At 39.9% G+C, this 14,944-nt stretch overlaps 1 protein-coding gene across 2 annotated transcripts in view; it reads left to right on the top strand.

The window, feature by feature from the left end:
- The window catches only part of ssbp4 (single stranded DNA binding protein 4), an 86,065-nt gene that overhangs the window by 60,933 nt on the left and 10,188 nt on the right, over positions 1 to 14,944 (top strand). For both annotated transcript variants that reach the window (XM_086161970.1, XM_086161969.1), the window contains exons 5-6: positions 4,996 to 5,085; positions 13,522 to 13,605. In XM_086161970.1, coding sequence (XP_086018096.1) covers positions 4,996 to 5,085; positions 13,522 to 13,605 — 174 coding nt within the window. The remainder of the gene's footprint in view (positions 1 to 4,995; positions 5,086 to 13,521; positions 13,606 to 14,944) is intronic.

Below are 14,944 nucleotides of genomic sequence, written 5' to 3'. Positions count from 1 at the left end.
TCTCTGCAAGAGATGATCATGAAGAAAAGTTATGAACATTTCGTTTCTGTGATTTCAACAATTTCTGCTTCATGTTGTATGTTCATGTTCTGCCTCATTCATGATCCCCCACCCCCAAACACAACACATGTTAGGCAGTAATTTTCTATGTGTTGACTTGAATTTGCATGTGAAAGGGACTGTTATGTCACATTCAGAGTCCCTCAGATTCACACTCTTTTACAGAAGAAGTGTGTGTGTGTGTGTGTGTGTGTGTGTGTGTGTCTGCCTCATGGCTCTTGAGTCTGTTAGTGTCTCGCCTGTGTGGGTCAATCAAGGGATAGAAGGATTGTTTACACTGGAACTGAGTGAACCAGTAGTTACTGTGGAGGAGGGGCAGGATGTGAGCACTGTGTGTTTGAGTGAATTTCTACATTTTGGGAATGTTAGTGGGATTCTTTCAGGAACTCATTTTTTGACTCATAAACTAGCAACTTATCAGTGCACAAGGTTTATTGTGTAAAGGATATTGCATAATAGATGTTATAGCATATGAAAATGCTGATATTAAGTTTAATGTCATGGCAGAAAAACACCCTAGTCGGTATCTTGTTTTATTTACTTATATGTATAATTCTTATCTAATTTGATGTATTACTTTTCCCATTCTTGGGGAACACAGCATACCTCAGCCAAAACACTCCCAACGTACAGTCAGCATGTTAAGTGTCCAACCAAGGACACAAACACCCTGGACCACTGGTACATAATTTTAAAGGATGCCTGTTGCTCTGTCCCCTGTGCAGCCTTGGGGCTCTCTGATCACTGCATGGTCCATCCTCTCCTCACTTAATGACAGAAATTAAAATCTGTGCCTGTGGTGAGGACTGTCAAGAGATGCCACCGAGGCAAAGCTGGAGCTACAGGCCTGCTTTGACTGCACTGACTAGAGTGTTTTAACACTGCAGCCACAGACCTTGATGAACTTGTAGGTACTGTGACCCCTTGCATCAGCTTTTTTGAGGACACGTGTGTGCAGACTAATTACTTCTACACATACAACAGCAATTAACCCTGGTTCACCTCAAAATTCAGACAGCTTCACCAGGCATAGGAGAAGGCATACCAAAGTGAGGACAGAGTCCTGCACAACCACACCACAAACTCACTGACAAAGGAGAGCGAAGTAGCAAAGAGGTGCTACCCTGGAAAACGGAAAAACAAGCTTTCTGCCAATGACCCTGCCTCATTGTGGAGGTGCCTGCAAGACATCAACAGCTACTGGAGATCCCCCACCACCACTATTAAAAGTTGTAAAATAGCTAACGAACTGAATGAATTCTATTTTAGGTTTGAAAATACATCCATACCCTCCAACTCTGTCTCAATACAACCTCCAACACCCCCTCCTCCTTTCCGACTCCTCCCAGCTGACACCTCACTATCATGTAGGACCTGTGAGGAGAAGGCATGCCAGCTTTTAAGGGCTCATTTATGCTCAACTTTAAATGTGCATATGGATGTCCATTTCATGCATAAATCCGTAGATTTGTGAGGAGCTTGAGGGTACGTAGCCAAATGCAGCATTCAGAGCAGTACCACTGCAAGATGTGGGGGCAGTGTTGTGTAGAATGGTCAAGTGTGAGCAGCGAAAGGAGCAGAAACCAAGAAAACAACATTGTATCAATGTACCAGCGAGATGAATTCTCGGTGTACATGCTGCAATGTATGAAATGGATGCATAGACCACTGCCGTCTAATGCGTCTCTTTTTGTGTCTGTGTTGCCTGTATCGGAATGCGGAAGTCAGACCTTGGAAGTGAACTCTACACTGTCACCTATTGGATGTATTGCTTAAAAACCATGATAACGTAAAGTATGCATGAGAAGCATGTTGGCAGTGATGTTGAATGACGTTTGACATTGTCATACCTATTTATCTACCTAACATATCGTGAGCATAAATGAGCCTTAAGGGAACAGAAGGTCAGGACGTCTCCAGGGCCAGACCCTTTGTCACCTTCTGGTCTGAAGGTTTGCGTTGATCAGCTGTTATGTTAAGTCATCCCCTTCCTCATTTCCAACAATAAATCTGGTCCCCAAAAAAATCCTTGGATAACTGTACGAAATAACCACAGGTTCGTTGCCCTTTGAGGGGCAGGTGTTATCCCACCAGAATGACATCGCAGGTCCCCTACTGGACTCCCTGCAGTTTGTCTATAGAGCATACCGGTCAAGAGAGGATACTTAACATGCGTCTGCACTACATCCTCCAACACTTAGACTCCTCAGAGACTCATGGATGGATCCTGTTCACGAATTTTAGCTCAGCGTTCATCAATATCACCCCAGAAGTCCTGTGCATCTAAACTGGAGCCAAATTTCTTGCATGTGTGAAGATACAAGGTCAATTAAGCTGATTCTGATTCTGAATATTAACCAGGGATAAATATTTTCAATGACTACTTAAAAGGACTATGTTTTGGTTATGACAAGGAATTAACGGTCGAAGAATTTACATAGATCTTATTTCAAGAAAACAGATTTTTGTTTGATGCTAAACATTTAAGTTCAGGTCAGTACTGGCTTGTGAGATATATTTTCTAAAGTCTTTTGGCATTAAATTATTTTTCATTATGCTGGGAGCAAACATACAACTTGTATCCAACAAATTATTTTCCTACCCAAGTGGATAATGATATGTATTATTTCCTAAAAGCAAGTTCTTTTAACATTGTCGCCTTCTAAAAATAATTGTCAGAGTAATTTTGTCAAGTTTTTCAGAAAACATAAAAAACGGCACCATATCTTGAGTAAGGAGTTGAAAAAAAAGGTCAGAAAATGACTTGGCCAATTATTTCAAGAAGGTGACATTATCATCATCCTGATTTTGATTGTTTTACATGTTAAAATGCTCTTCTTGGTGTGGGAAAAAACTGACTGATGAGTGGAGTGATGCAGGATGATTTTCAGTATTGAAGGATTTATGTAGTCTGCCTGGAAATGGGTTAAATGCACATTTAGTTTTAAAAATGGTTTGTGTGTGTGTAACTTTTTAATGCCTCTACACTCTCATAGCTCGCTCCATGTATGAATGTCAAGCTCTGACAAAGCAGTCATGACCTAACGCTGTTAGCTTCACTGCCTGAAAAGAAAAGTAGAGCAGAGTGTCACATCTGTCTTCCCCCTCATGTTTGAAAATCATTATAATTGAGAGAAAAGGCTACATTGAAACTGGGGTCGCACAGAGTCATAGAGTCTTCTTTAAAAATCAAGATTGTTGTATTGATTTACATTTTTCCTATTGTGCACCACTATCCAGAGGGACCAAAAAAATGTAAAATAAGGCACACAGGCTTGGCCTAATTATTAATTGTAACTTTTGCCAAGTAAATTATTAAATGAATTGATGATGTTGGAAAATTCACATATTTTAACAAACAAACAAAAGTATGTTAGGATGTTGAGATTAAGTTACTGGTTGATTGTTTTATTAGGTATTGATCGTGTTTGATGTACAGCCTCTGCTGCAGGAGATAAACCTGCTAGAAATGATTTAAATTTTAAAGAGGAATTGAGTTTTGATGTGGAGGAAATCTTCTTTGTCATTTCAATTCCTCTTTCCGTATTTTAATTAACTGACTGTTGTCTCTCATCTGCTACCACACGTGCATTGAAACAAACTTCCATTGTGGCCAAACCATGGAATTGCATGTATGCCATCAGTCACATGACACATATTGACACAAAAAGATATCTTTCACAGCCTAGAATTTAAATAGATTTGATCCACTAAGACAAATGAGATTGTGTGAAGGGTCCAGGGATTTCAGTTTTTTATCGCTGTTTGAAATACTTGCAGTAAAATTGGGATGTTTTGTTGAGGTGTAGCCACTTGAAAAAAAAAATTGCACTGACTAACTTGCAAAAGGTGCAAAAGCCAGTTATGAGAAGTGTGAAAATACCTTTATCATTGAGAAAAGCCTTCAGTGCCATGCTTTGGTCTTTGTTTAATTGCATGAGTTTTGATTTCACTGATGCTGAGTCACTTCAATTCATGCTGAAACTGACACTAATTGGCTGAACCACTTTCGGCGTCAGGAACTTGAAGCCTTGTAAAATGAATTCTCATGTAATCTTGTGACTTCTTGAAAGTCCACCAGCAGGGTCATTTTTGGTCAGCTCTGAAAGATATAATTGGAGGACCCCTTTTACACCATATCCATTTCTTGTAATGCGTCTATGTTGATTAGAATTGAAAATCACCTGACACAATCATCAAGGAAAATGACCTGGACCTCCATAAGATCATTTTGCATTTATAATGGGCGTGAACAACAGCCACAGACCAGCTCTTTACCTCATAACTAACAAGACCAACAACCAATCAAAATGAAGGAAAAGGTGACAGAAAACCCATTCAGAATGACTGTTGATTGTTTGTCACTAATTAATAAAGATTATTTTGTTTTAATATAAATACAAGTTGTTCAGTCCATTTCACTGAATGCAGATACCTTGAGATTGCGAAAAATGCCTTAATGGCATGATTTAATGTTCTTCAGTACTTATTCACTTCTATTTTGGACTGTGGCTGGAGCCATCAATGCTAGTCTTCTGTCATGTGATGAGTCAGAAAATTTGGAGGAAATAACAGGAGTTCATCTTTTTCCTGACAATAACCTTACCCTTCATCTAACTTGACTTTTGTACTTCAAAAAAAGTTGGTGCTTATGGTTGATTTTGGGTTGTGTTTCTGCAAAATCTACTTGTTGATTCATTCTACTCCTTGCTTCACTTCTGTTAAGTGATCTCTCCAGTCAAATATTCATATTACATTATTGCTTTTTAATGTCCTAAAATTCAGCCCATATTATTTATTCATACATGATATGATAATTGAAGTTTTCTTAGCCACAATATGTATTTTCCTGGAAACATTTTTAGCACCATCTTGATGGCTGATTTGCCACCTTGTCATAAAGGAAAAACTGAGAGTGTGTCTCATCTGTTTCAGAGTGCAGCCGCTGCCCCCAGTCCAGTGATGGGCAACATGCCACCAAATGATGGCATGCCAGGAGGACCCATGCCCCCAGGTTTCTTTCAAGTAAGAAAAAGAACTCTCATTGACTTTATCCTTTCCCCACCCTCACCGCGACCCACCATAGCCCAATCCACTACTACCATAGCATCGCTAAGCCAATCCTTCTGTCTCCTCCTCATTTTTAGCCTCTTTAGCAGTTCTAATCCCAGTCCAGATGTGTTCCCTGCTCTGTCTCTCTGCCCCCGTCCCATATGTCCATGCTCAGGCTGTTAATGCCTGATGTTGTAGATACACTGACAGTCTTTGTCAATTTTCTCTGATATTTTGTGTTTCCCCAAATATGAAGCGCTGTATACATTAGCATGTGAGTGTAGCAGAACTGAAAGAGTAAAAAATAAAGGGCAAAATATGGGAGGAGAAGAGAAGATGCTCTTTATCCTGGTTTGTGGTTTGTGTTGCTTGACTAATTCCTCTGGCCGTCACTGTTCTCTGAAGGCTGTCTGAGAGGCTGATGAGGTCACACACACACACACACACACACACACACACACATACACACACACACACACACACTTGCACTACTTCTATTTTTCTCTCCTCTAGTGAGCAAACACGCACACATGAAAAGCCTTATCTGACACACATTCCTTTGACAGATGTAGTAGTTTTGTTTTTAATGTTGAAGTTTTGAAATACCTGAACCCCACAAATTATTCTCTGAGAGTAAAAGATAGTAATCTTTCCCAGTCCAGAAAATTATAATCAAGGCAGGTGTATAAATAAAAGAGAAGTACTTGGAACCCATAATAATTACCTGTGCAGGCTTTGCAAAGAGTTATACTTTACATCATGGTAAAAGAGTGAAGGATTAAATACAAGATCATATTTCTTTATGGCCAAAAATATTCAACAGTATATGACTGGGAAGTGATGTTGACACCTTCAACTGCCCATTGTCTTATGAAGGTGAGTCCTTGAGTAACACTACACCCACGATATTCATGTTAACTTTTTGTGGTTAAGAATGATGGGGAAATGTACTGCCATAACCTAGACATTTCTTTTTTTGATTAGTGCTTGAATTATTTGCAAATGAATTAATTTAGTAAGCAAAGAAAATGTTTAAGATGTGTGATCAAGCAAAAGGATCACTGTCAAAAGACTGATGAATGAATGAATGATTCCTGTGTATTGTTGTAATTATTGCTGACAGTTTGATTATGTTTGGTGCAATCTTTGTGTGTGCATGTGTGCCAGGGTCGTCGAGAATGTTAATGATAAATGAGCAGCAAGCAGGCCAGGGAGAGAGTTATCTGATGGTGTTGCGTGAGTGACATTGCTCTCCATAAATAGACCCAGTGTGCATGGCAGACAGACAGATAGACAGGATGGTAGAGGGGAGACGGAGAAAAACGAGGGAACGGATGGTATATTTCCAGCATCAAAAGTCCTCTTCTCTTCTCTTCTCTTCTCTTCTCTTCTCTTCTCTTCTCTTCTCTTCTCTTCTCTTCTCTTCTCTTCTCTTCTCTTCTCTTCTCTTCTCTTCTCTTCTCTTCTCTTCTCTTCTCTCTCACATGCAGCATTTTAAATATGACATAGCATGTATTTATTGACTTCACCTACAGCTGAAACCACACACACTGCATTCCTAGGTAGCTGAAATTCACTCCATGGTTAACTAATGGTTGCGGTCTATGCTGAAAGTGCAGGCTTGTGCAAGTTTTGTGCAGTACATTTATCCATGCAGGTGAAGAGGAGACTGTAGGTTTTCCTCCTCAGATTGTTTGGCTTTGCTATATTTCACAGAGCATTTTGTATTTGTAATATTACAGTGATTCTGTGTTTTTTTTTTCCCATAAGTTTCTCCCGTTCCATTCTCCTTCACATGCCTGGCATCCCTCTACATGTCCATTTCCTCTGGCTTTGAAACAATCATTCTCACGCTTTCACACAAACACGCGTGCACACATCCACACACAAAACACACTGCTTCAGTGACACATGCTTACTCACCTTCTCTGTTGTGTGCACTATATGTGAGGTGGAGGACTTCTTTCCAGCTGTACTAGCGTGGTAATTAACACAGGTGACCCCACCACTGTTATTGGCTACAGCCCTTAGAGAGAGCGATGCGGGGTAGCAGAGGGACTATGGAGAAAAATGGAGGTGAAAGAGGATGACCACTCCCATGCTTCGCTAATCTGTATGTGGGAGGCCTTGTGTTGGGCCCCTTCAGCAGAAAAGAGGTTGCTAAAGAGAAATTCTTTATGTAGGAAGATAGTGGGATGGCAAAGAAAAGGAAAGTAAAACATGGATGCTTTGACGTGAGAATCTCTGTGCTGTACATGTAAGGCATACCGTATGATGCTCATCTACTCCCAGGGAAAGTGCTGCTGCATCATGGCTCTCTGGAGATGACGGGTAAGGGGGAGATGAGCGAGGTCGGACAGAGGGGAGTATACAAGGCAGATGGAGTTAATGATAGAGAGGTGGAAAGAAGGCAGCGGAGCAGAGGAAAGCGGAGGCATCAGGAGATTCTGAGAAAAGTGAAAGAAATAAAACAAGATTTACTGACTACATTTTACAGTACATAGCCTGCAGGAGATCAAATCTAATTGAACTTAAAGTAAATGTAAATGTCACCTACTAGAAAGGGCTTACCCCGGAACAGGCAGTATATGTCACATACTTGAGAACTTGGACGTGCCATGAGGAAAACAGTTGCCAAAAAAGGGATCCAAACTCAAGTGTAGTGTCTTATCATGGTAGGTAGTTGAAGCTCTTCAGGGGCATTACCAAAAAGCACAGCAAGGGGATTAGGTTTGATTACACATTTATGAACAAGCAACTGGGTATCAAAGTCTCGTTTAAGAACCTGTTCAAAGCCGACACATGGCAGGTTCAGGGTGAATTAGGGAGACATCTGTGCTGAGTAATTTATCAAAGGTTAGTCTGATCTGTGGGGTCAGTTTGGTGGATTGCATCACAAATGTATGAACTGTACATGGTGGAGCTTTTTAGACAACCATAGTGAAAAGAATACAAGATTATATAAATATGCAATGTTTAATTTATTACCCAAAAGGGTCAAAAGTCATATGGCAGTTTGGTGAAATTTCAGTTTGCTTGGTGAGACTCCGGGGCACTTCAATGCAGAAGGGTTATGACAGGTTTGTTATTTGTGGACACACTATAGTGCTCATATTGAACTTAAAAGAAACTGCAATAAGACATAACAGTATTTGACTTATTTGAACACTGAAAAAAATTCAGATTATGTCTAAAGCTTAATCTGTTTCTGCCCTATCTGAAATTGTGTTGCAAATAAGAGATACAAGAAGGCTCAGATACATTTGTGCCAGAAAAAAAACAACTTTCATTTCTACCTGAACTAAACCCATTGAGAAGAGGAGCCGTTTTAGACTCTTTATTATCAATGCTTATCTCTGAGAGGACAGTTACAAAAATGATATCATACACTTCTCCTGGGACTAAGAGGAATGACGGGCACTTAAAAATGAGAGGCAGGCCTCAGAAAACATTTTTATGCCCATTGTCAGCATGTGACCTGGTTCACACACTTTGATAACACAGTTCAGCACTGATTTGAATGTAAGCCTTTGTCTCATTTTGTGCTTGCTTCATTTTTGTCAGCAGCATGCTTCTGATATGGTTGTTTTTTTCTATTTGGAGATTTGGTTTTGGAACTCTTAACACTGAAAGCACCCACATGCGATTGGTGAAACTTGCTGCGTATTCACAGACGTAGACATATAAAACATGTGTCAATCATTTATTGCCGTCTCACTGTGTTTAAATGGCTGTCAGTGTTTCACTGTCCTCCTCTGGGAGAAAACACCCCTGCTGGCTTCGTCCCATCTCTGAGCAGAAGTGTTGCAATGCATTTTACTATGAGTTAGCTGGAGATCTACTGCTGCTGCTCTCTCTGGAATGTTAGCAAGGAATGACAATGAGTGTGCAGTGTGTTTGTGTGTGTGCGTGTATTTATGTATGTGTGTGTATGAGCGCATGCGTGTGTGTCTGTGTGTGTGTGCTGTTTCTCCGGGCTTTGTTTGTTGTGTTCAATGATGCAGGCTGCTTTGTGTTGTGTGTGTGTGTGTGTGTGTGTGTGTGTGTGTGTGTGTGTGTGTGTGTGTATGTGTGTGTGTGTGTGTGTGTGTGTGTGTGTGTGTGTGTGTGTGTGTGTGTGTGTGTGTGTGTGTGTGTGTGTGTGTGTATGTGTGTGGTGTCTAGTTTGACTGCAGTTACACACTGCCCTCTAGTGTAAACAGTAAGAAAAACCTGTCTCTTCAATCTCTCTCTCGCTCTCTCTCTCTCTCTCTCTCTCTCTCTCTCTCTCTCTCTCTCTCTCTCTCTCACTATCTTTTAGTGGTCCACTAGGGGCAGCGGTGTTAGTCTTCCTTAAACTGAAATGTGTTGCAGGAAGGCAAGGAGGCTGTGTTGATGGGTTGATGGTACTGTGCCAAGTGGTTATCTCCTAAGTTGGGTAGAAAATGATTTTATTAATTGCTTCATTTAACATTCAAACAAACACCCACACAAAACAGATGCTTTAAAGCGATGCTATTTTTTAGCTCTGGCCCCGTGTGCACCTTTCTGACAGCTGAAGTGTTCTCTCTCACTCACTCTGCAGTGACCAGTGGAGGGAACAGTACAGTCGTAAAGGCCATATGCTGGTCCATTCAAATGGAATAACAAGGAGGCCCAGGGAGGCCAAGCCAGAGCAGCCGTGTTCCATTATGGAACATTAAAGAGAAGAGCAAGGAAGGAACTTTGTGTGCGCGTGTGCGCGCGTGCCGGTGCATGCATGCATGCGTGCTTGTACGCATGGATGTGGTTGTGTGTATGTTTGTATGTGGCTATGTGTCCATGTATCCTGCATGCTGCAAGGATGTACATTTCTTTACAGTCTCACAGTGGAAAGGCCTATCCCTTTTTGTGACAGTTGCAATCTCTTGTAATACAAATCAGATCCGTAAGGGTGAAGACTTCGTCTGAACTTAATACAAAATAAAGTTTGGTCTCCTAATTGGAGAGCAACAGCATGACGAAGTGTTCAAGACATGCACGTCAGTCGGTGTATTCAAATGTAAGTTATGTTCAATGTGTGTTTCATCTTTCATTTGCTCAGTAATATAGTCCCCTACAAGACAAATGATCAAACTTCGAAGTAGCCATTAGATATGTTATAATTAAATCATACACAAGACAATGTGTCCAAAGTGACAAATCTAGACTGTGTGTACTTGTCTGTTTAAGAAGAATGCAGACTTCTGCATCTGGGTCATTGCAGCCAGACCCTGCAGGGGTGTCTTGTTAGACACACACAGACAGACTGGGTTGGCAACAACAATACCCTCTGAGGTCAGACAGAGCTAGTGCTGCATTAGCCCCAGTGTGAACCTGCTGACAGCAAAGCAACCCAGTGCAGCTGGTGTTAACCACCCAAAACGTACTCTCAGATTGACATAACAACCACAGAGGAACTGGTACGAACGAAGTAACTGCGGCAAAAACTCCGAACCGCATTGAAAGCACAACCATATATTTGCATACCAACAAATTATTTTCTTTATCAACCGCATTATTTTGGGTTTAGTAAAGACTTCATAATATTTCTTTGGACAAAATAAGACAAAATTATAACAGCAAGAGGATACACTTCTCCATTTCAGAGGAATAGGAAGCACCTGTTTCCAAAATCATTGTGTTGACCTCTACATTCCAAGATAGGTCTGCAATACCTAAGTAAGTGGTTTGGTGCATTTGCAGTATTGTTTTCACATGTATTCAGTGTTCTGGTAGCACATTGGCACTGTATCTGTGCCTGAGGGAACACACTTGTTTCAAGCTGTCAGTCAGGTGTGTTTATTTTCCCACTGCTGCAGCGCCCACAGATTTCTGTTGTGCCACTCAGTTGATGATCTGCCATCCCAGACATGCTCATAGAGCACTGTCACGGGGGGCGGGGGACTAGGTGGTGAAAGTGAGTGAGACACAGCGATATTAGGTAGATGGTGACATTAAGTGGCCAAGGAGGAGGCTTTAGCAGCGTGTGAAAGGTTGTGAGAAAAAAGTGATGTAAAAACCAAGTGCAGCTGATTCCTTTCGGACAAATGAGTGACAGGAACGTTGTACTATTGTGTTTTGCGCATAGATTAATCATATCTATGATTGAAAGTGATATCCACAAATGATCCGGAAATGGATTTGTTAATTAAATACCATGTGATGTGCAAATAGAAATCCCAAAATAGAAATATAACTCACTAAGGACAATAAAATATAATATTCATAAACTAATGACAAAAATTTCATTGCCAAATTCTCTATACATTCTGCTGAGCTCAAAATAAACAATAAATCAGCATTGCTACTGTTAGTTTGTTTGTGTTTCTTTCTGCGTACATGTGTTTTGTCACACAAAATTTGTAAACCTGTCTATGAGAACATGTTTGCTTTCATACAATATGTCAAGACATATTGTATGAAAGTAATGCTATAATCCCCCAGTGTTTCACTTTGAAGCCAGACACACACCTGTTGAATATGCACTGATCTCGATCTCAGATGCCTCAGCAGCAGTTGCATATAGCCCAAACTCAAACTCTAAAAAGAAAAGCTCCTCTTTTCACCTGAGAATAAGAAGAGAGATTTGTACTCCTTGGGGCTCGGTCATACAACTTTCACATATACACTCCCACGTACACCAGTAATGCTACATGATAGGGAGCCCTTTACGATGGCTCTGGTATTGAGTCAAGATAATCCTGGCCTTGTAGTGTGTGGTCTTCTGTCTCCATGCTGGTGTGCAGGTAGTAACAAATCTCTGCTGGTGCGGCTGTTGAGAACAGATGAGAAGATGAGATGAGAAGATTGTAGGACAAGGTACTGAGATCAGAATTCACACCTTCAGCTAAATCTGTACTCTAACATGCATTTACTGTAATATTTGTTCCGTCAAGATTTTGAACTAATGACTAAGTCCTTTAACAACAGTTTACAAATATCTCTAGTTTACAAAGCAATGATTAGGTTTTCCATGTGGGGTAAATGGAAAGGCAGTATTGTTTCACTTTTTCACTTCAGTCTCATTGCCTTAAGTGTTTTTCAGTGATGTAGGATGTTGTTCAAATATTCAGTGAAACAAATAAAGATCTACACCATTGCTAGATTAAACATTTAATACTGTAAAATTTGGGAGAACAAACTCTGTTATAAATGTCCATTTTTTATTAACTGACAGTGATGTTGACAGGGATGTGTGACTTCTGTCAACTAATTAAAATCCACTGGTTTAGAAATGACCTCACCTTTACAATGTAAGAATCAATAATGCTTTCTTTTAATGCCAAACAGACATTGTGAACTATGTGAATGGATATTTCAGTTGATTATAATGGCAATTGCACGTATGGTAAATGCTTCGCATTACTGATAGGATTCAGTTATTTGAGGCAACTTGTTAGCAAACAATATGTTTCACAATACTTTCGGTAACCTGAAACTAACAGCTCCTAAATGGCTGCTTGAGTTTGTCAAGTAATGCAACTTTAATAAAAGAAACGAACTAGAATCTGTCTTATAATAGCCTCTCAATTCTCTTCAACAAAAGTTCACAATACCCAGAAACACAAACTCAGAAATCTAGACATCAGACCAACAGAACAGGGTTTGGAATCAAACTGGGAAAGGAAAGTTAGATGTAAATGGATGGAAAAGAAATGAAGAGACAAGGGAACAGAAAGACAAAATAATGAATACAAAAACACATACAAAACAGTACATACACTCATTCACTGTCTAGTTTTGGTACAGTACTTTTAACTGTATTTGTAAGGTTTCATTCATCACTTAAATGCATCAACAGCAATGGAATGACTATAAAACTAATAGGAGTACTAATAGGAATAGCCTAAGTGGCTGTTTGTGTGTCCGGGGGTGTTATTGGTATATATGTATATACATATCAATAGAATTGATTGGTCTTATATTGTCTGCCCTGAAGGCAAGTTACCATGGCAACATGTCCCCTGATACGAAAATCTTGTTTGTGTTACATGAAAACTCTCAACAAGAGCTCTTGCTGAGCAGTCAAGTTGTGTGTGTCCATGGGTCTCTTGATGCAAGAAAACAAAGTTGACATTGTTTTAGTTTAGTTAGGTAATTCTCTTGTTTTGAATATAGTTATTTTTGGTCTTGCATTTCTCATCCTACTTCACAGGAGAAGTTGTCACTGTACAACTAGCATAAAGAATACATGGAAAAATACTGATTGATTTATCTAATCCATTCAATATTGAAATGTATTATTTTGACTTGGAGGTAAAATCGGTGAAAATAGATTCAATAAATCTGGGCTCAAAATACCTAAATGTTCAAATAAATATTGCCATCTGCATTACTGTATCAGAAATTGGATTTTAGTATAGATTCTTATTGCTCTTAAAATACATCTTAATTTCTTTTCTTCACCAGGGTCCTCCAGGATCTCAACCTTCCCCTCACACACAGCCTCCCCCTCACAACCCCAGTAATCCCATGATGGGACCTCACGGACAGGTGAGTAACGTGCTGCTTCAACCCTCCCCCTTCAGTTTGCATGTTCCCTCACTCACTCACTCACTCACTCACTCACTCACTCACTCACTCACTAGCTCCCTGGCACCAAGTAAACAGAGCGCCGTTCTGTTGTGCTAACAGACAGGAAAGGCAGCCTCTACAATGGTGGGATGGATGAATAATTCAGCTGTGTAGGTCCAGCTGTGAGGAGTGGAGGTGCATCTGGAGGGCCTTCTTTCTGTCTGCCCAGCACAGCCATCCTGTAGTCCATCAATAGGTCATTAATATTGTAGCACAGTCTGACTCGTGCAGAATCCCATCATAAATTGGTCATGGAGGAGAGGTTAGGTAAATGTAAACTGAGAAGAAGAGATGAAGAGAGAAAAACAGGAGTGTAAACTGTGATTATATAACTTACCCACCAGCTATCTCAAGTTCACTCACACATCTGCCTGCACACATACACTTGCATATGTACGCAAACCACGCTATATACCGGTAATTATTGTCAGAGTTGTTCTCCTGTCATGTCTGTGTTGTGTTGCCCATCTTCATGTGAGGATGATAATTTAAGCATTATTCTGTTGTTACCCCTTTATGACTGAAACACATAAATCAGCATCTTTTACCCTTGATGGTAAATTAATGGATTGAGTTTGAGATGAATTTTTTAACATTCTGCATGATAATATTGCTCAACTGGTCGTGGGTATTTGTTGTTGCAGTATTTTCATAACGGAAGTAGTGTAAACCAACTGTCTGGGGTGCTTTTACATTATTCACGTTGACATTCTTTGCTGGACAGTCATGAAAGTATGTGCATTTACATATTTTATATATGCAATGGAAATGTCAAATTAGATTCTGTTGGTTAAATTAAGCTGTTTACACTGTGTTTTTATTGATTCTGTCCAAGACGGAATATATTAAAACTAACAATATACTGTATCAACTCTTGTGTCCAAGTTTACTAATTGGTATCATTTATTCACCCAAGAAAAGTTCTAAATATTGGTTAAAGTTATGTTTTATTAAGTGATGCCAATTAATTTGTATTAAATAGTATCCTCTTTACCAATTAACTCCTTAATATACATTTCTTGACAGGCACCCTGTATTGCATGCTATCCCTTGTGTCCCAATATTTTGCTGCTTTAAAAATAAAAGGTTTAATAACCCCTTTTCAAAAGAAGCACAATTAAATTCATCCCAAAGTGACCCCAGCTGAGGTAAAATGCACTGATGAGCCATGTTGGCATCATTCTCTGTTGAAACGTCCGTGTTCTCAGCTTCTGTTACTATCACAAGAACCTGCTACATTTTTGTTTACCATAGCTGC

Source organism: Fistularia commersonii, chromosome 16, assembly GCF_037954325.1.
Source record: "Fistularia commersonii isolate RoL2024-O1a breed Wild chromosome 16, RoL_Fcom_v1.0, whole genome shotgun sequence".
Classification (NCBI taxonomy): domain Eukaryota; kingdom Metazoa; phylum Chordata; class Actinopteri; order Syngnathiformes; family Fistulariidae; genus Fistularia; species Fistularia commersonii.
The sequence above is the reverse complement of the archived record's forward strand: the minus strand, read 5'-3'. Positions and strand labels throughout refer to the sequence as shown.